Below are 22,672 nucleotides of genomic sequence, written 5' to 3'. Positions count from 1 at the left end.
GAACCGGCACTTAAAGTACTTCATGCAACTTGGGAGCAATAAACTTCAATGTTAACCCTCAGAAGTTGCATGAAAGTCTTACCTGAATGTTATACAATGCAAGTTCTGTGCAACAGTTGTCCATTATCACTGGTTTAAGCCAAAGTCGTATCCAAGTTGCACCCATCCAAGTTGCATCAAAGTTGCACCAAATGTGCACTCCAAAGTTGTTAAAGTGTGCAGGTAACAAACAGGCAATCTTTACAATATACAGAAAACTCCCCCAACACCAGTTCAGCAATGATCCCCCTATCCCACAGCAACAATGGTGGAGGTTGGTTCTTGCACCCATCAGACCTCACTAGGCACACCACCATTGGTGTCACATACTAAGTGGATGTATTGTAAGCTGCTGACATAGAGAGTAGATTCGGCCTGTCTTTTGTTCCATAGCAGCCAATTCGATTCAAATCTTCCCTGGAGAAGGATAGTTGGAGAAAGGAAGATCCTGACTGGTAATATCAGGAATAATGGTAGTCCTGTCCCAGCCATCCCCGTAAATGAAGCCTACCTCTCCTATCAGGACAGACTATGTTATGATCCCTTGAAGCGGATTAGTCCTTCTGGGTCTATGTATGGTCCCTGCAGCCCTGGTCATTAATCGCAACTCACACATTGGAAGCCCACCTTAGCAGCAATGACAGCGGGGGACATCCGAGGGCGGTAAGGATCCTCCATACTCTGATAACCGAGACCGAGCTCCGCTTCTCGGAGGTGTTCTACGCGATCCTTCCTGCGCTGCATCGAACTGGCCGGAGGAGTTTCATATTGACCAGAGCGGGACCAATCCTATAACAGAGATCGATTATTGGTGATTGCATGGGCGTCCGCAGAACTTTTTTCAGGGGGGGGGGCATCATTTTAAGGTCACCCATGCTCCGCCCCTTTGCAACAATGTCATGAAGGGGAGGGGCTTAGTCATACTTGTTTTGAGTATTTCTTTTTAAAGAGAAAACAGCAGCATTTATTTTTTAAAGCATTTGTTAACCTAAAAATTAATCCTGTTCCCTTAAAGCATGTTATACAGCACTGTGCTTTGCTGTGTAATTTGGCCCCTTATATTATCTAAAATACCTGGCTGATCCTGCCTGGCTATGTAAACTGACCACGGTACCATGGCTGCTGAGCCCTGACACTGTGGTCAGTTTGCGTGACTCCGTCATCCACAGCCCTCCTGTCCTCCTCTGTCCTCTCTCCCCCCTCTCTCCCTGCCTGTCTGCTCCTGTGTCAGTGCCCGCTCCCTCCCCTCCTGCTGCTGTAGTTTTATTAAAAGTTTCATATCCTGTCTACAGTCTGTTTAATAATCCTGTGTGCCCCTTTGTCTGTGTTTTATAAAAATAAGCCATTCTTTACAAGTTTTCAGAGCGCCACTCGCCGCTCACGTGACCCGCCTCTCTCCTCCTATCCCCGTGAGCGGCGCTTGGCCCTCTGAAAACTGGTAAAGAAAAGCTTATTTTTTTAAAACACCGAAACACAGGATTATTAAACAGACCAGACAGGATGGTATAAAGTGGCTTAGCAACCACTTGAAAGGGAAGGTTGAGATTCCGGGGGGAGGGGGGCATTTCCCCCCTTGCCCCTACCTGCAGACGCCCATGGGTGATTCTGGTACAACACCTCCCAAGAGTAATTATTAGAGTGCAAATAAAGTCACATGAATACATTTTCAGTCAGCTCAGCTTTGTACTGACAACCTCCCTGTTCATCGTGTTACCGCCACTTTCGTGTGTGGGGTGTCTAATATGTATATCTGTGTAGTCCAATAATGACCAGAGTCAAGAATGAGCCTGATAGAGGTCTGTATTGTGCTGCCACCTAGCGGCCTTTGTGGGACCTAACCCTAGGCAGCCCTGTACTACAATAGTTTAATTACCTGTTATACTTTTGCTTTTTGCATACCCCTGTTACCATTTTATTGACACTGTCAATTTATCTTACATTCATGCAATTAACTTTAAATTTCACATTTCTATTTGTCTAATCATTTTGCTGATTCCTATACATAGACAAAACACCCCTTGACTCACAGATTGGACTAAATGACCCCCACCCCATAATCCCAATTCAGAACAATAAAGAAGAGACACTTACTGAAGTGGGTGAGCTGCACTCACTGACAGACTGACAAGTCTCTGAGGCCTCTGAAGATGCCGAACTCGATGACTTCTGATGAGCAGAAAAGAGATGTTGGAGAGAGATTTTAGTGGGCGCTTGGTATTTACAGAATGGCACAAGACACCCGCATAGCAACCCAAGGTACCTACCTGACTCGTAATATCCGACGGCATAGGCGATGGTGGCTTGGAGTAGATGGTCTCATGGGAACTACATCCCGAATCCTGGGAGGACGCACTGACCAAGCGCTGGCCACCTCCGACGGTCTGTGGGAGGCTGCGATATCGACACGTGGAACCCGGTGAGTGGGGGTGCGAGGCAGCTTGCCAGGAGGGGGTAGTTTTTGTACTGTGATAAATGGTCAGAGCATTGGTGAGGAAAGAGAGGTGAGTACTGGATACAGGGGGTCTAGGTCAGTGCTTTTCAATCGTGAGCCCCCCCAATGGGTCTGCGCCAAACTCCAAATCATACAATATAAGCTTCCGGTCTAAAACCTTTCCATAGACATTATCAGTCAACCAAAATGTAACAAAACTAAGGAACTGTTTTACAAACCCACCTACGCAAAATTAATTGATAGCAGGAATGTTTCTCAGGAGCCCTGCCATGGCACGGTTGAGAAGCACTGCCCTAGTTAACAGTGTGTATTAATGAGGAGGGGCAGGCAGGAGAATTTGCTGCTCTCCAGCTATGGTGGCGATACAGAAGCCATTGCAAACCCCGGCGTCTTTGGTAGATGCTGGTGGACCAGCCTGGTTCTGGCTTCAATATATGTTTGGATGGTGGGGGGGAGGGGGAGCATACTAGAGGTGCTCAGGCACACTTACCTGCACATGCTGGACTTGCGAGATCCCGAGCTGCTGGGAGAAGACGGAGGTGTCTGATAGGACCAGGAGTAGTCTGATCCCTTCAGATCCTTAATGACCTACAGGACACGACACATTGACAGTATGTCTCATTATTTAATCAGGAGGAATAAAGGAACCTCGTTATCATTGTATTGTTTTCTCCACAGGCTCTTATTGTCATGGTCTTGCATTATTATACATTTATATAGCTCTAACACATTCTGTAGCATTGCACAGAGAATACTGGGCCAGTAACATTAACCGTAGAGGAGCTTACATACCAATATTCCTGCACAGTCACACACTATTATCATAAATTTAAATAGCTCTGACATATACCCCAGTGCTGTTCAGAGAACACTGAGCCAGTCACATCAGTCACTGCACCATAGAAGCTTACAATCTAATGGGCACTGTCCTCATCTCACCTGTTCACTGGCAGCAGGAAGTTTATGTGGCTCATCGCTCAGCACCATCAGATCATCAATGATTGCCTGAAGGTGGGTCACCTCTCCCAGAAGATGAATTTCCCCTGTCTGAAACAATAGAACAATGTGTTTGATGTGAGAACAGCTGGGTGGAGGAACAGGGCATATTGTCTCCATCAGGGGGCTCACAATGTTTATGTGGCTCTCAGCTGCCTGTAATGCTGCTCGAGGTAGAGTCCCATTCGGTGCTCAAAATTCTCTTTGTTACATGATTGCAATAACTACAGTGCTGAACAGGGATCGTTCAGTTTATACACTATATGAGTTTGGCGGATACCCTATTCGAAAACCATAAGCTTTAATATTGAGTTCCATCCCCCTCAGCATAGCAATCAATACAGTATTGCCCCTTGCCCATGGTTATTAATATGGAGTTGTCCACCCCCTACCATACCCAATAATAAGGAGTTGTCCACACCCTTATGTTATAATGGAGTTGCGAACCCCCCGTACACCCCCCCCCCCATAGCTATTAATATGGAGCTGCCTCCCTCCCCTTCACCATGGCCATTAATATGGAGTTGCTCCTCTTCTATGGTCATTAATATAAAGTTGCCTCTCTCCCCCCCCCCCCATGGCCATTTACATTGAGTTGGCTCCCCTTCTCCCATGGCCAATAATATGGAATTGCCTTCCCTCATCCAATTGCTAATAATATGGAGTCCCCCGCCCCATAGACATTAATATGGAGTTGCCCCTTTTGTGACTATACTATCCTCTGCTCTTCTAGGAAGGCATTCCACAAGATTTTGGATTTCATCAAGTAAAGGACACAGGTTGAACTGGATGGACTAGTGTCTTTATTCAACCTTACCAACTTTGTAACTATGTAAAGAAGTTGTTTGCAAGTACAAGCCTTCATGTAAATATCTAGAAAAGGATCAACATCAGCGCTGCGGACTTTGATGTAAGGGGGGCTCTGCAGACTCTGATGTAAGGGGGCTCTGTGGACTCTGATGTAAGGGGGGCTGTAAGGGGGAACTCTGCAGTCTCTGATGTAAGAGGGGCTCTGCAGACTCTGAAGTAAGGGGGAACTCTGTGGACTCTGATGTAAGGGGGAACTATGCGGACTCTGATGTCAGTGGGAACTCTGTGGACTCTGATAGAAGGAGGGACTCTTGTGATTAAATCCATATTATTAGAAATGTTATTTATTCACAGATGTTATGTATAGTGTATACTACTTTAAAAAATTACTGTGCGCCACTAAAGTGTTTGGGTTTGGCTTGAAGAAAAGGTGGCAAGGTGGGAAAAGGGGGTCCGCTGATGGAGCATACCAAAAGGGCCCTGCAAGGGAAGTAAAGAACCCCAGGATCAATGGAAAGGGCCCTGGGCTCGGAGGGAAGAGGGAGGGAGGTCAGAGGGGCCCTTCATGGATTCTTGCACTGGGGCCCTGAAGGCTCCAGTTTTGCCTTTGGATTGAGGTCAGGGCTCTGTGCAGGACACTTTAGTTCCTCCACACCAAACTGGTCAAACCATGTCTTTATGGACCAATAAAACGGGTGAAATTATTTTTCAGTTTGTGAAATGTTCCATCTGAAATGTTATTAGCACAGACCCCGTTTTAATACATGCATCTTACATTGTACCATTTGGTTGGACAATAACTGAACCCCTTGACCATGTTTCCATGTTTAATGCATTGAGCTGCATCAGTCCCATTGGATGTTTGACCAGTAGGCATACCTAATAATAAAGGAAAGAAAAAGGAGGCGCAAACACCTAGTGCATTACCCGTGGTACTGTTTAAAATGATTTAATAAAATGCTGAATGCATACTCACAAACATGAAGAATTAAAATCGTACTGCAAATTCCCGTCACCCATGTGTTGGACCATGTCCTGGAAATTGCGACCGCTAACGCGTTTCGGGGACATGGTCCAACACATGGGTGACGGGAATTTGCAGTACGATTTTAATTCTTCATGTTTGTGAGTATGCATTCAGCATTTTATTAAATCATTTTAAACAGTACCACGGGTAATGCACTAGGTGTTTGCGCCTCCTTTTTCTTTCCTTTATGCATCCGTTTGGAGTTCCCTGCCTGAGGAGAGCAGCACGCCAGTCTTCCCCTTCGGAGTGAGCGCTTGGCTGATTATTTGTTTGGAATACCTAATAATAACCCAATTGCACATGGCTTTGTTTACGGGCCTTGGACAGATATTGATTTCAGTCATGTGTGATGTTAGGTACTCACCACCACAGGCTGTAAGAGTGCAATGAACGTACAGAAGCGCCCGCGCTCCTCAATAAGCGCCCTGCGCACAGCCTGCTTCTCCGTCTCCTCCAGCAGCAGGTACATGTCATTCACGTCCTGTAGAGCGTGGTCCAGCTGGGGCTGTAAATCACCCTTTCCTGTGTGCCGAAAAAACAACCGTTGTCACATCAAGGACCACAGTGGGGATCTGTGCTATTAGTGCCAATCTATGGCGCTAAATTATACCCAGGCCTAGGACAACCAATTAGAGCCCAACTGTAACTCCTCAGGGGTGGGGATAGTCAATAAAATGGGATATTTGTTTTCACTTTAAAATCCTTTCCTTATGGTGACCATACACTATAAGAAAAATTGGCAAAAATTTGGTCATTTGGACAGCTCTTTCGTTTTTCGGCTAGTTAATGGGCACAAATCGGTAATCGGTTGTGGCGTTTTTGACTTGATAAAAAAAACGAAGGACAAGTTTCGAAATTTTCTGCCGAATGAACGATAAATTGAAAGGTTAATGTGTTTCCTGACCAAACTGTGTGCACTAGGTATATGTGAAGAAAAGAACAAAAAACAAATTAATTTATGTCCATTGAACGATTTATTGGCCATTACATGATGGCACAATCGTTTTCTCTCGCGGCCGAGTGTTCGTTTTTCGAAAATGAGTTTGAACTATTTTTCATATAGTGTATGGCCAGCATTAGCGTCCATTGAGGGACACAGGAAGCCAATAACTGTTGGGTTAGAGTGCCATCTACAAATCCTCCTTTAGGTGGCAGTATAACCAGACAGGTAATAACATTATTGATGTTAATGAGAAAGGAAATCATCATTCCATCAGCAGTGGACCATACAGAGTCATAGATGTGAATTAATTTGAGGAAAGTAAAGGTTGAGCTGGACCATGAAGTAGACAATAAATTAGTCTTGGTTTACACCTATGCAGTTTGCCTTGGATCCATTTCTGCAGTGCTTTTTGCGGTGAATTTTGCGTTTTTTCACACGTGTTGGACACATTTTTCGAGCGTTTTTTTATGCATTTTTTTTTTGGCCCAATTTGTTGTTGGGTGGATTAAAAAACACTAAACGCAAATCGCGGTAAAATTACACTACATGCTTTTCTGCAGCTTTTCCATTAAAGTCTATTGAACCAAAAACACACCGTTTTGCTTTGAAAAAAGTCCCTGAACCTTTTCAAAAAACGCAGCAGCTTAAAAAAGCATAGATGTGAACGTGACCCATTGGAAATCATGGTAAATGGACTGTAGTGCGTTTCTGAAAAAAGCACCAAAAAATGCATAGGTGTGAACCGAGCCTAAGAAGCTGTTTGGCTACCATACACCAGATTTTGCACTCTTTCGTTTTAGTAAATCAACCGCACTGTGGTGAAGAAAGCTGCGAAATGTATATAAAAAAAAAATTAATGCAAAAACTGTTTGAAGAGCCCTCCTATATTTTGATTATTTTCTACAATATTTTTTGCAACACTTATGGGGGGCTTTGGTGAAATCCCGGGAGTCTATATAGACCCCTGATGTCTCACTTTTGAGACAGAGAGAGGCATTGAGGACATAGATCCCCAATCTTTTCTCTGCAGCCTCAGCAGCATTGCAGATGAATGAACTGGAAGGGCTCTATACAAAAGCTCCCTGTTCAATCATAAGCTGGAGCATAGTAAGCACAGTTTACTATGCTTCATGTATGAATGAACACAGTGAGTGATCAGCACTAATAAGCAGGGTGGATTTAATTTAAATCAAGTCGATTTAAATCACAATTTAAATCACTAGTAAAAAGGGTTGATTTAAATCATCATTTTTTAAGAGCAACTGTCATCTCTGTCCCACAGCGGCTCTTCCTCTAACCAGCTGTTGACTCACCGACAGTCCCATTCACTTTAATGGGACGGCTGGTGATGCGGCAGTGACACAACAAGGTGGGGGACATGGAGATGCCCGCTAACAGACACTGCCATGATGGATCTGAAATGACAGGTGCTCTTTAAATGTAAGGACTTATTCTTGCTGGTAGCTAGAATCTTTAATATTTTCAAAAAAAAATAAGGTTTCCAATTAAGAATAATAAGCTGTCAGGTTAGTAAAACAGCGATTATCAGAAGCGATTCAATCATCATACAGATGCGGCAGTGACACAACAAGGTGAGGGACATGGAGATGCCCGCTAACAGACACTGCCATGATGGATCTGAAATGACAGGTGCTCTTTAAATGTAAGGACTTATTCTTGCTGGTAGTTAGAATTTTTAATTTTTTCATACAAAAATAAGGTTTCCTATTAAGAATAATAGGCTGTCAGGTTAGTAAAACAGCGATATCAGAAGCGATTCAATCATACAGTTTGTAGTGTACATAGATTTGCAAAACAATGGAATAAATTATTATTCCTGAGCTTTGTTTTATTAATGGTTACTGTGAAATTGCATGAATGCATCAATGCAGCGCATGTTATCTCAGTTTGCAGAGCTTGGATTCATTGAATGAGTTTACCATAACATGTAAAGATTGCAGAATATACAGCCTCATGCTACATAACTAAGCTCCATTTCAAGCTGAATAAACTAAATTATGAATGTAAATTAATTATTAATCTTAAATAGAAAACTGTTTTTAGATAGATTTTTACTCCAAAAGCATTTTATTAAAATAAATTTGATAAAAAATAAAAAAAATCTGATTTAAATAAAAAAAAAAATCAACCCCCCAACACACTCTCTACACTCTCTATCATAAAACATACCTGTGTGCCTGCAGCAGCCGACAGAAGGGAGAGGAGGGGAAGCTAGCAGAGCTGCAGGAAAAGGGGGCACACAGGGGGCCTGGGCAGCAGACAGATCATCAACAGGAGGGGGTGATTGGTGTAAGGGGGGGGGGGTGCCAATTACTGGATCCAGCAGAGGAGGGAGAGAAGGAGAAGCCACCTATCAGCTGCAGTAGGGTAAGCCACACTGGGGGATTGGTTCCAGTAATTATTGCCCTGTCACACCCATCACCCTCCCTGTCCACGATCCAATCCCCCTACTTGTTAGCTGTCTGGGCCCCCCTACTAAACTGATGGGTCCCGGGCCCACATACAGTCAGTGGGAATATCTGGTCTGACGGATTCTGGGGGAGAATCTCTGGAAAGTTCTACAATCCAAGCACAGACTAATCTGATGGCAGACACTTTGATTGGTTATTTCAGATTGGTTACCATACATTGATCTTTGTCTGATTAAAATGCCTCTAGAAGGAGGCGCAGAGGATTCCTCACTGTGTGGCAGAGGACAGCGATATCAGGCGATAGAAGGAAACAAGAACGTTAAAGCGTATCTAAACCCAAAAACAAAACTGTATCACAGCATTCCTGTCCTTAGATGTGACAGCTGCATTCATTTCCTTTTTTCCTTTATTTTCACCTGGTGATCCTGCCAGTAACACACTCCCTATCCTAAGGTGACAACACTCACTGCACTGTTTCTATGGAGGAGCAGTGTTGTCACCTAAGGCTGCTCTTCTGGTTTGGACTACAAACCCTTCCCCTATCCTCATCTGTGTTCTTTTTACAGAGAATAAATGGGAAAGCTGATAACATTATGTGATATTTCAGGTCAGCTCAAAAGGAGTGACACAAACCCACTGGATTTCTGGCAGGATCAACAGGTGTCTTTATTTTACTTGCTGAAAATATGCTTAGCCCGATAAAAGAAATCGAATGCAGACACCACATCTAAGGATTGGCATTGGCTGCAATATAGAAAAATGTTGTCTTTGTCTTTAGATATTGTTTAACATGCTGAATGAGTATCAAAGAATAAAAATAATAAGTGTATATTAGGACAGACAAAGGAACCCCCACCACTTACCGAGAACTTCTACTAGGAGATTGAAGGAGTCGGAGGAGTAGAAGGAGAAGCCATGCAAGAAAAAGGAGAGAAATATCAGAGAGGAGAGTGACTTTATTCCCAGACCTCCCGCAGGCAGGAAACAGTTAAAGTAAATGTGAACCCTCACCTTGTAAAACAACCCATACCGTTTAAAATATAAATGAAGGACAAAACATTTGTTTATACATATAAAAAAACATTATAAATACATTTTTCTTTTTTTTATAAGTGATCACATACCCTCTGTTCTCAGCTGCATAAGGAGCTTAGGAGGCTAAGGGAGGAGAAACAGCAGTACACTGGTCTGGGAGGAGAAACAGCAGCACTAGTGCCTATAAATGCAGCCTCACCAGCGCCCATCAAAGCAACCTCATCTGTGCCCATCAATGCCCCCTCACCAGTGCTCATTAATGCAGCCTCACCAGTGCCCATCAATGCAACCTCATCTGTGCCCATCCAAGCAGCCTGATCAGTGCCCATCAATGCCCATCAATGCAGCCTCATCTGTGCCCATCTATGCAGCCTCCCCTTTGCCCATCAATGCAGCCTCACCTGTGCCCATCAATGCAGCCTCACCTGTGCTCATTAATGCAGCCTAACGTGTGCCCCTCAATGCAGCCTCACCTGTGCCCATCAATGCAGCCTCACCCGTGCCCATCAATTCAGCCTCACCTGTGCCCACAAAGACAACCTGACCAGTGCAGGGGAAGAGAGAGGAGAAGAAGAGGAAAGTTGACTGGATAATTACAGAGCGGGGATTGCCCCGCTGTAACAGCTTTCATTTGGATTGTCGGGCGCTCGCCATCACATATAGTCCCGCATCTTGGTTTGGCTCCTATGATAGACGTCACACATCCCAGCATTGGACCGGTGTTCTGTCTATCAATAGTGCCGGGCCAGGAGGCGGTGCTGTGTGTGACGGTGAGCGCCCAGCAATTCAAATGAAAGATGTTACAGCGGAGCGATCCCCGCTCTGTGATGATCCAGCCGGCTTTCCTCTTCTTCTCCTCTCTCTTCCCCTGGGCAATTGCTGGGAGAACGGCTCCCGAGGCAGCCCCACACTCACCCTCAATCATTTTCCACTCGCAAAATGCGAGCAGGCAAGTGGAAAATTTGAGGGCTGCTTTATTACATTTTTATTATACATTATAACAATGTATGGGGGGATCCTTTATTACATTTATTTTTTTCATTATAACAATGTATGGAGAGATCTTCCAGTACTGGCTCCTTCCATATGAAGTGTTGCGTTTATATAGCACTCTCTTGCTGTAATATCTAGCACTGTATATAGCACCGTCCTCCTTTCCAGTACTGTCTCCTTCCATATGAAGTGAAGTGACCAGGCCATGTTTTGGGATACGGCACTGCGTTTTTTTACCTGACCATTGCACAATGTTGTTCAAAAATGACATTTATATAATTTTTCCCCCACAAATAAAGCTTTCTTTTGGTAGTATTTGATCACCACTGCAATTTTTACTATTTGCGCTTTAAACAAAATAAGGGCGACAATTTTGAAAAATAAAAAATCACAATATTTTTTTTTTACTTTCTGCTTTAAAACATATCCAAGGAAAAAAAATGTAAAAATCAAATTTCTTCATAAATTTAGGCCAATGTGTATTCTGCTACATATCTTTGGTAAAAACAAAAAAGAAAACGTGTATAATAACTGATTTGCACAAAAAGTTAGTGTCTACAAACTGTGGGATATATACTGGAATTTTTATTTATTTATATGCTTTTTTACTGGTAGTACTGGCGATCAGCGAATTATAGTGGGACTGCGGTATTTCGGCGAAAATTAAGACACATAACTGACACTTTTTGCGAACCAGTGACACTAGTCACTGTACTAATGACACTGGCAGGGAAGGGGTTAAACAGCTAGGGCGATCAAAGGGTTAAATGTGTGCCTAGCCAGTGTTTTGGTGTACACTGTGTGCTGCATTTACTAAGGAAGTGATGGGTTTTCTTTCCCTAAAAAATCCATCACTTCCTCACTGACAGGACAGAGCTCTGCCTTGTTTACATAGTGATCAGCCGCGCATGTTCATACTCAGTATTAGCACTAATGTTTTGTGAATTTTCTCCCATTTTTATTACTTTCTTTACAGATAGTGCACTAGTTTTCAATTCACATTTGCATAGGCAGAGCTCTGTCCTGTGTATCTTCCCGACGATTGGTGGGTGTTGGTGGCCATCCATTGGCCGGCACCTGCTGATCGGCAACTGCTGTGTCTAATCACAGCACAGCTGGGGCTATGACGATGCACGTGCACCCCCTACCCCACGCAATCCAGTGCAGAAGAGCCACCTTGCCGCCGTACATGTAAGTGACATGGTCAGCAAGCGGGTATAGCATTCTATTGTTGTAACTGTTGGAAGTGCAACAGCATGCACTCCAAACTATAAATGGTGCTGCAGTGATATAGTAGTGTCTGTGTGTTTAAATATGCTTGTATATTCTGCAAAGAAGGACGTTTTTATTCTCTTTCTGCTCTCTCCTGTAATGCTGTTCTCACACATGTATGTTGTTTTCCTACGCAAACAATGCTAAACTCTACATTCCTCAACATCTCAGTGCCTCGTCTTATCACATAACCAACAGGTTATTGGCCCAAGTACTAAACTTAACACTACAAGCTGGCAAGGGCTGCATGCAAGATCTGAGTTTTGCAATTGCAAAGGTCAACAGTACCACCCACCGGCTGTGGAAATTCAAGCTGGAAATGCTGCTAAACCAAGATGACTTGTGGCAAGTACTATAGATAAACCCACGGAGGAATGGGACAGTAAGAACAAGCGAGAGCAATCATAAGCCTGCTAATGGAAGATGTTCAGCTCATCCACATAATAAAGGAAAATACAGCTAAAGGTATGTGGACTGCACTACAAAAACTGCATTAACGTTCAAACCTAAACAGTAAACTATATCTGTATCTACTAAGCAAACTATATAAGATGAGGCTAGAAAAAGACCAGGAATTGTGTAAACATGCGAAGGCCATGCCAGAAATCAAAGCTACTGTACGTTCAATTGTTAAGAAAATTAAAGATAACCAAGTGGTGGCGCTACTGCTATGCAGAGTGATATATAGCCTTATTAACGCTTAAGAAACCAGAACTAAGCAAGAAGTAACACTGAAATGCACCAAAGGAAAACTGATGCATGAATATAACAGAAGGAAGGAAAATATGCACAATAAAGAGACTGAGAAACCTCTGAAGGTGCACAAGGGCGCAAAGCAAAGGAAGACCAGCATTCAAAAAAAAAAAAAAAAAGCAGTCACCTGAAAAAGGACTGTTCAATCTGGAAAGTAGAGCAGTGAGAGCCACAAGAGAAAGGCCCCATTCAGATGGAGCGAACTCCATCAAGTGGATTGACTGCTCAACGGGGAATCTGCTCGTTGATCCATGCTGAGCAGATAGATGACAGGACAGGTCAGTGTCCGCTCCACAATGCTGAGTGGGCACAACCAGCTCTTCTCTATGGGACAGTCGGATGGAAATGGATCTAGGCTAGGCACTCTGTTACCCAGATCCTCGTGGCAGCTAGGCTCAACATCACTAGATCTTGGAAACACCCATTACCTCCCACTGTGTCGAATTCCCCTGCTTTAGTTCATAAACATTGCTCTTACGAGCTCATGATGGCTTCCAGCAAAGGCACACACGACCTCTCTCTGAATCTGGAAGTTTGGAGAAACTTCTAGAAATTAGTGGGCGGAGGCAAAGAGGACTGATCTGCATACTTGAGGAAAGTTGGCCAATCCCCAAGCAGAATGCTCTGCCAGGGTGGCTAGGTCAGCCTATAAAATGGAGGAGCCAGGCAAGCAGGGGATTCAGGTGGAGGATGGAGTGTTGAGGAGCCTGTCCGTGGCATAGGAGGGTCCCCTGGGTCTGAGAGGGGCTCTGCCATGCAGGAGTCAGAACAAGGGGTGGAACTCTCAATAGATAAGTTAGATTCCCCACTATATCCTACTGAACAGCCTGAAATTAAAAGATCCACTTGGGCGATAAAGGGGATACCACACCGCAAGCTGTCATATGCTGCTAAGACACATATCATACTTGAACCAACATTCTTGGAAGACATAATAAAAATACCAAAAAGTTAAGCTAATAAATACAGAAAGGTAGTATAAGAAAAAATGTAAATTTCTTCAGGAAAACAAAATTTGGACACTCTTGGAACTTCCCCCAAAACTATAGGAAGGAAGTGGATTTTTAAAGTGAAGCTCAATGCTATGGAATTATCCACAAATATAAGGCCAGATTAGTTGCCAAGGGCTACTCCATAAATTTGGCTTAGATTACAATGAAACATTCCCTCCTGTTTTAAAATGCTCCACCATCAGAACCCTTCTTAGCATTGCGAATTTGTGAGTGACGGACCTAGACATCAAAACCGCTTTCCTGTACGGAGACATTAAGAAAGATCACTACATGGAGCAACCACCAGGGTTTGAGCAAAGACACAAACTTGTGTAAACCTCAAAGAGTATCTACGGTCTTAAGCAATCTGCAAGGACATGAAATGAGAAAGTAAATGTACTCACGAGGAAGTGATTCTCAAGAAGCAAAGTAGATCCCTGTCTCTATTCCAGAAGTCAAGAAGACAGATTGCTATACACCCTCATTTATGTTGATGACATTATAACCTGATTTTGAACTAGAAGGGGATTACAATTACATACAGGGCTGGTGCTAGACTATTTTACGCCCTAGGCAAGACCAGCTACTTGCGCCCCCCCCCCAAAAAAAAAGGGAAGGGGTTAAAAACTCCTCTATGTCATACCCAGTAACCCTAAACTGATGCTGTCATACCCAGTGACCCCCATATTCCTCCATGTCACACCCGGGGACCCTAATGTCCCTCCATGTCACACCCGGGGACCCTAATGTCCCTCCATGTTGTAGGGGGTCAGCCCCTTGAATGACTAACTTCAGTACACTGTAGTTCTATTGAGAAATTCCCACAGACTGTCATGCATCTTCCAGCCACAAGAGGTCACTGTTGCTTTAGGTGAAGGGAGGAAGCAGGAAGTTCCAGGAAGTGTGTGGTGTTCGGCTCTCTATGGCTGTGCTGAGCTGAGGAAAGGTACTGCATGCTGTGGCCTTGAGAGGGATATAGACTGTATAATCCTGGGACAGAACAACAGGATCTTGCCAGAGGAGACAGAACTGAACTGTGATACAACGGACAGTAGCTGAGAACCAGAGAAAGAGAGGAGAGAACATCCCAGAGCACCTCAAGCAAATTACAGAGCAAGGGGCCAGACTGCAGTGACCTCCAAGTGACAGAACAAGATAAACTACTTGCAAAGAAACCCAGACCAGTGCATAAGAGACTGCAGCTACAGACAGCAAGGGACAGATCCAGAGACCTGACTGCATCCACCATCACAGAGACTGAGATAAAGCAGCTGTACCTACAGAACTGTGAGTTGCACCGGTGCTAACCTGTGGTAGGGCATAGAACAGGTTTCTGTAGACAGAGCGTTGCAGCAACGTGTCCCGGTTAGCGGGAATCAGATAGGATCATATAACAGAGTAGCCTGTATCTCTGTGTGTGCGTTGGCGGGAACGCCATTTTAAGTATCACGTTGCAGTTAACTTTGCTGTAAACCTATGTAATCTGTCTTTACTGTTAACATCATTCTCCGGCCATTATACTCTGTTGGTTAATAAAGCCGGTATCTGCTTCAGCCTCTCTGTCTGCTGTACCGTACTTTAATTCTGCATTGCGGTCCCCTACTCCTCTGACCGCTACAAGTGGCGCTGCGAGCAGGGTACGGTTACAGAGATGGAGGCGGCTGAAGGAAATGTGCATGATGCTAATGTGAGTACCTCAGGCAATGGTGGAACCCCTGCAAGGGCCCTCCCTATGGGCATGCTGTTTAACTTGCTGCCAAAATTTGATGGCAAGAACATGTCACTGTCAGACTGGGTGACAAGATTACAGAGCGCTGCAAGAATTTACAATGTCAGCCCAGAGTTACAGGTAGAAATCGCTTTGGCTGCCCTGGAGGGTGAGGCCCGAAAGAATGTGTTTCTACAATCAGAAGCCACACGCAGCACCTTGCAAGAGATTGTGCGATTTCTGGAAGAAATATATGGTGAAACAGCTAGTGCGGGCCACCTCCGGGCGAAATTCTTCTACCGGGTTCAGCAAGAAAATGAAGGGGTCTCACAATATGCGATGGCTCTACAAGAAGTATTGGCTGAGGTACAGAAAAAGGAGGCAGACGGAGTATCTGGCATGGGATCTGCCGACCGAATATTGCGGGAACAGTTTATTCTGGGACTCTTCAGCTCTCCCCTGAGACAGGTTCTGCGGGAGCGAGTCAGGGTGGACCCTACTCTGAACTTTCGGCAAATATTGGCGGAGGCTGTGGCACGCAGTAAAGAAGAAAGTTATGCCTCCGGAGTGATACGGACCCAGACCGCCACACCCTTTGGGGTTGTGGGGAAGGAAGAGGTCCTAGTTAAAGTGGTACAAGACCTGCAAAACTCCCTGAGTGCTATGCACGAAAAATTGACACAAATGGAAAGGCGAATGGAGTCGAGCTATTCCCCTGGGGCTGCCTATCCGGCCCAACAACCGCCCTATCAGATTGCCCCACTGGTTCCTACACCACAGCATCCTTACCCGAGTTCACCGTCACACCAAGTTCCTCAATATCTTCCAACAAGGCCAGCCAGGGCGCCTCCCGCGCGCAGGCGGAGAGACTATCGTCCAGGGACACAGTGCTGGCGGTGCGGAGAAGGAGGACACTTCGCCAGAGAGTGTCAGAGTGATCTATCTAGATGCTCAGAGCCGGCGTTAAACTACCGGCCCCCGCAGTAGTGGGGCGTACTGCGGGGAAGGTGGAGAGTCAAGACACCCAACACAGCTCTGAACACCTGGTCGCAGGGTGCCCCGTCATACAAGCTGAATTTGAAGGAATTCCAGTCAACTGCTTAGTAGATACCGGATCACAGGTGACGACCATGCCTGAGTCATACTTCAATCGTTACTTCCAAGCACTGGCTAAGCCAGAACGAGAGACATTGGTCCGAGTTACAGCTGCGAACCATCAGCAAATTCCGGTCACGGGAGTCGTGTGGATGAACGTACGGCTGTGTGGACAGGAAGTGGGAAGAAAAGGTATTCTGCTAGTCCCCGAGACGTTCAAGGAGGATGTACCGGTGATAATGGGCATGAATATTCTACGAGAATTGGATCAGATCATGTTCACTAAACGGGGACCTGGCTATTGGAAGCAAGCCACCCCACACAAACCCACGCAAAAAGCTTTCCAACGGTTGATCCGGTTCTGTGGGACACAGAAGAGTGTCCCAGTACACCAGTCCGTGGGAACTATCCGAGTGCCGGGAAAGGCGACCCTCAGTCTTCCTCCGGGTCGGGAGACTATACTGACACTGCCTGTGGGAACCTTCCGCAACCTTGAAGGTATGGAGGTGATCATCGAACCAGGGGGTCTAGGAGAACTAGGTCAGGATGCCCTAGTGGCCCGGACACTGGCAGTGGTCCAGAATGGACGAGTACCCATAAGAGCTGTGAATGTGGGACATCTGGAAGTCGCTTTGGCACCTGGAGTAGAACTGGCCCGTGTGTACTTACATCGGGGAGAAGTGCTAAGTCGGGAAGAAGTGACTTTAGCTCCAACAGGCAATGCTGCATGGACACTGGCAGTTACTGCCCGACCCGAAGAGGTTCCGACCCCAGAATGGAATGGGAGAACCATTGTGGACCAAATGGAGATAAATGTGAAGAATCTCGGTCCAGACCGTTTGCGGGCGGTTGAAGCCATGCTGTGGGAGAATCAGGCTGCGTTTGCCCGCCATGCCGATGACTTTGGCTGCACAGATGCTATCACACATGAGATACCGACCGGGGACGCTGCCCCAATCCGGGAGAGATATCGACAGATCCCGCCCAAGTTGTACCAGGAAGTGAAGACATTGTTGAAACAGATGATAGATTCAGGAGTGGTACGAGGTAGTCAAAGTCCTTGGGCAGCCCCAGTGGTGCTTGTCAAAAAGAAGGACGGCACTATTCGATTTTGTGTGGATTATCGGTGGTTGAATGCATGCACCACACGAGACTCATACCCTCTGCCACGCATCGAGGAGTCCCTGACAGCCCTAGGGCGGGCTAAATACTTCTCCACCCTGGATCTAGCAAGCGGGTACTGGCAAGTACCGGTGGCCGAAAAGGACCGGGCCAAGACTGCATTCATACTCCCCATGGGACTATTCGAATTTAACAGAATGCCATTCGGGCTATCCAATGCCCCGAGCACCTTCCAGCGGCTGATGGAGAAGTGTCTGGGAGACCTGAATTTTGAAGCAACCTTGATATACTTGGATGATATCATTGTATACTCCGCTACTTTTCAAGAACACCTAGACCGACTAGGACAGGTACTCAAGCGGTTGCGATCCCATGGCCTGAAGATAAAGCCAAAGAAGTGTCATCTCTTCAAGAGGAAGATAGAGTACCTAGGCCATACGGTGTCCCAAGATGGGGTGCTGCCATCTCAAGACAAAATGGCTGCCATACAACAATGGCCAGCGCCCAGAACACTGCGGGAGTTGAAGGCTTTCCTCGGTCTGACCGGATATTACCGGCGATTCATCAAAGACTACGCAAAGATAGCGGGCCCTCTGAATGAGCTGCAGAGAGGAACAGCTGGGAGGCCCAAGGGTCAAAGTGTCCCCTGGGGACAGAAGCAGGAAGAGGCATTCCAGGCCCTGAAAGAAAACCTGACATCGGCCCCCATCTTGGCTTATGCTGACTTTGACAAACCATTCCTCTTATCGACTGATGGCAGCCTCTATGGACTTGGGGCGGTACTGTCACAGGTACAAGAAGGACGTGAAAGAGTTATCGCTTATGCCAGTCGGTCGTTGCGGGATACAGAGCGAAACCCTCATAACTATAGTTCCTTCCGGCTGGAGCTCCTTGCCCTGGTGTGGGCCATGACAGAAAAATTTGCGGGCTACCTGACAGGGGCTAAGATCTTTGTACAGACCGATAACAACCCCCTGGCCCATCTGGATACTGCCAAGCTGGGAGCCCTGGAGCAACGTTGGGCAGCTCGCCTTGCCAAGTATGACTTCTCGATCTGCTACCGCTCTGCTACAGAGAACACTAATGCCGATGGTCTGTCGAGGGTTACTTTTGAGACTCCAGTAGGGGATCTGGATGAACAAAAAGAAGAGGATGAAACTCCAGACTTCCGCAGGTTCACACCTCCAGCAGTTGCAGCACAGACAAGTGGGGAGGCCCGAGTGCTACCCAAGGCATTAGGAAGAACCAATGAAGAATGGGGCCGAATACAGGATGAAGATGTCGGACTGCGGCAGATGAAAGGTTGGGTGTCCCAGCAAAGAAAACCTGACAGAGATGAAAGGACTGAGCTTGATGCCGAGATGAAGTCAATTCTACACCAATGGGATAGACTGGAAATTCATGGAGCTGTTTTGTACCGCAAGTGGCAGCAGCCTGCTGATATAGAGGCAAGGTGGCAGGTAGTAATACCCAGAAGCATGGCACGAGAAGTAGCCAAACAGGCTCATGAATTTGGAGCTCACTTCGGGCCAGTTAAAACCTTCCAGTGGCTGCAACGCTATGTATATTGTCCACGACTGGAGGCCACGGTTGAGGAAGTCTGCCGGCAGTGTCGAATGTGTGAACTCACCAAAAGCACCGAACAGAGGGCACCCATGCAGCCCATACAGACCAAAGAACCGCTGGAAGTATTGATGATAGATTATCTTCTCGTGGGACAATCCGCCAGAGGTCCACAATACTGCCTGGTCATGATTGACCACTTATCTAAATTTGCAGTGGTCACCCCAACTGGAGACCAGACGGCTGAGTCTGCAGCTCGGGCCATCTGTCAAGATTTCATCCGAGTCTACGGGTGTCCGAAGCGGATCCATTCAGATCAAGGAGCGTGCTTTCAAGGGAAAGTGATGGAGGAGCTACATCGACTGTATGGCATTGAAAAATCCAGGACAACTCCATATCATCCCCAAGGGAATGGGGCCTGTGAGCGCTTCAACCGGACCCTGCTTCAGATGTTGAGGACATTAGAGGAAGACAAAAGGATGCACTGGCCAGACTACCTCCATGAATTAGTCTGGGCTTACAATAATCGGGTTCACAACACAACCGGGTATACTCCGTACATGCTATTGTTCGGCAGAGCTGGCCGGGAAATTGTTGAACTGAATTTAGAACAACCACAGGACTTAATAGAACGATCGACCACCTCATGGGTGAAAGAACACCGTCAGCGGCTCCAGACCATCCGCCGGTTAGCAGGCCAGCGTTTGCAAGAGAGAACTCATACTGACCGTCCTCCCCTCCAGGAGGTTCCGCTGCAACCTGGAGACCAGGTATTGGTGCGGGAGAAACGTCCCAGAGGCAAGTTGAGTGAGCGTTGGGAGGTACAACCTTACAAAGTGATCAGGAGAGTGTACCCCAATGGCCCGGTCTACGAAGTACGGGTGGAAAATGAGGAGTTTGCCTCAAGGATCCTACATAGGAATATGTTACGGCCATGTCGGTCTGAAGATCCCAAACCTGCTGAAGAAACAACACTTCCTGTCCAATCCTCAGAACTCATTATCTTCAATGAAAACAATGATGAAGACTGGTGGATTGTTCCTGACACTACGGAAGGTCCCCAGGCCACAGGGGATGAAGCTTATGCTACAGAACCACCACCGGCTCGCAATGAGGAGGAACCCAGGTTGGCAGCTCCCAATGAGGAAAGTCAGTCCCTCACAAGACCTCCGGAGATCCAATAGGTCTACTGCAGGGGTTCCACCAAACAGGTACAATGCTGATCAGTTCATTTGGTCCACCTGTATGTGTTGTGGACAATGTTGTGCTGCTGTTAGAGATTGTAATAATCACTTTCTTCCCCATGGACTATATAGGATGGCCATCGTTAAGTGGGGAGGCATGTAGGGGGTCAGCCCCTTGAATGACTAACTTCAGTACACTGTAGTTCTATTGAGAAATTCCCACAGACTGTCATGCATCTTCCAGCCACAAGAGGTCACTGTTGTTGCTTTAGGTGAAGGGAGGAAGCAGGAAGTTCCAGGAAGTGTGTGGTGTTCGGCTCTCTATGGCTGTGCTGAGCTGAGGAAAGGTACTGCATGCTGTGGCCTTGAGAGGGATATAGACTGTATAATCCTGGGACAGAACAACAGGATCTTGCCAGAGGAGACAGAACTGAACTGTGATACAACGGACAGTAGCTGAGAACCAGAGAAAGAGAGGAGAGAACATCCCAGAGCACCTCAAGCAAATTACAGAGCAAGGGGCCAGACTGCAGTGACCTCCAAGTGACAGAACAAGATAAACTACTTGCAAAGAAACCCAGACCAGTGCATAAGAGACTGCAGCTACAGACAGCAAGGGACAGATCCAGAGACCTGACTGCATCCACCATCACAGAGACTGAGATAAAGCAGCTGTACCTACAGAACTGTGAGTTGCACCGGTGCTAACCTGTGGTAGGGCATAGAGCAGGTTTCTGTAGACAGAGCGTTGCAGCAACGTGTCCCGGTTAGCGGGAATCAGATAGGATCATATAACAGAGTAGCCTGTATCTCTGTGTGTGCGTTGGCGGGAACGCCATTTTAAGTATCACGTTGCAGTTAACTTTGCTGTAAACCTATGTAATCTGTTTTTACTGTTAACATCATTCTCCGGCCATTATACTCTGTTGGTTAATAAAGCCGGTATCTGCTTCAGCCTCTCTGTCTGCTGTACCGTACTTTAATTCTGCATTGCGGTCCCCTACTCCTCTGACCGCTACAATGTCACACACAGGGACTTTGATGTTTTTCCATGTCACACCCTGAAACCCCAATATTCCTCCATGTCATGCTGTCATACTCACTGACCGTGATGTTCCTCCATATCACACCCAGGGACCCCCGTGTTCCTCAATGTCATGCTGTCATACCCAGTCACCCCAATGTTTCTCTATGTCAGACCCTGATGTTTTTCCATGTCACACTTGGACCCTGATGTTCCTCCATGTCACACCTGGGGACCCTGATGTTCCTCCGTGTCACACTTGGGGACCCCAATCCCCCATGGCACACCCAGGGACCCCAATTCCTCATGGCACACCTGGTGACCCCGAACCCCTGTTACACCCGGTGACCCCTATCCCCCATGTCACACCTGGTGACTCCGATTCCCCATGGCACACCTGGTGACCCCGATTCCCTTTCATACCAGGGATGCTCCATGTAACACCCAGGGGCCCCGATCCCCTGTTCTGGGGACACTCACTGGACAGTATGAAGAGAGTGGCCCGCACTCAGAGCTCAGTCAGAGAGCTCCTCATGTCCTTCATCACCAACCTCCTCAGACCATTCCGGTGCCTCGTCGCTTCTGCCCCAGTAAAGGTTCCGCCCTCCAGTGCCGAGCTCTGGCTCAGGTTCAGCTTTCCTCTGCTCCCTGCTTAATACCGACCCAGGGAAATGAACGGCTGCCTACCAACTCAGTGCAGAGAGTCTCTTCCTGCCTGGGGTTAAGACCGCACAGCTCCAGCCAACAGTGGTGGAAAGCCAGGACCTGGTAGTTCCGCCACTGCCCAAGACACCTGGCATCTTCCTCTGTCCCTTCTTCCTCCCCCACTGCCACCCCTCCCCTCAGCTCACAGTAATCATTCATGATGGAGAGAGAGTGCCGACTCGTGGCTGCGCCCCTAAGTGGCAATGCGCCCTAGGCGGCTGCCTAGTTTGCCTAGTGGAAGCACCGGCCCTGATTACATAGTTTGCAAGCTGAAACAGAGCTTTGGAATTAGGAGCTGGACAACATCAGCCAATATCTTGGGATCCAAATAGAGAGAGAAGAAGATGGAAGTTATCCTCTCAACCAAAGTCAGAAAATTGCAGAAGTCCTTGAACAGTTCCACATTGAAGATGTAAAAAAAAAAAAAAGGAAAGACAGACTACCAAAAGAACAATGAAGCAGAAAACTTGGTACTGAACAATGACATTTACTGCAGAGCTATCGGAAAGCTGCTATACACTGCCACT

At 46.5% G+C, this 22,672-nt stretch overlaps 1 protein-coding gene across 4 annotated transcripts in view; it reads right to left on the bottom strand.

Annotated features, from left to right (window-relative positions):
* Positions 1 to 22,672, bottom strand: part of MTSS2 (MTSS I-BAR domain containing 2) — a 100,771-nt gene that overhangs the window by 5,761 nt on the left and 72,338 nt on the right. Inside the window, exons 7-13 of one of the 4 annotated variants that reach the window (XM_082269659.1) lie at positions 9,563 to 9,574; positions 5,689 to 5,846; positions 3,431 to 3,538; positions 2,982 to 3,079; positions 2,304 to 2,502; positions 2,131 to 2,205; positions 667 to 828 (exon numbers count right to left, since the gene is read on the bottom strand). In XM_082269659.1, the coding sequence (XP_082125785.1) occupies positions 667 to 828; positions 2,131 to 2,205; positions 2,304 to 2,502; positions 2,982 to 3,079; positions 3,431 to 3,538; positions 5,689 to 5,846; positions 9,563 to 9,574 (812 nt within the window). The remainder of the gene's footprint in view (positions 1 to 666; positions 829 to 2,130; positions 2,206 to 2,303; positions 2,503 to 2,981; positions 3,080 to 3,430; positions 3,539 to 5,688; positions 5,847 to 9,562; positions 9,575 to 22,672) is intronic. The other 3 variants (XM_082269661.1, XM_082269660.1, XM_082269662.1) reach the window with 3 other exon arrangements.

This window comes from Pelophylax lessonae (genome assembly GCF_965119305.1).
Source record: "Pelophylax lessonae genome assembly, chromosome: 10".
Lineage (NCBI taxonomy): Eukaryota > Metazoa > Chordata > Amphibia > Anura > Ranidae > Pelophylax > Pelophylax lessonae.
The sequence above is the reverse complement of the archived record's forward strand: the minus strand, read 5'-3'. Positions and strand labels throughout refer to the sequence as shown.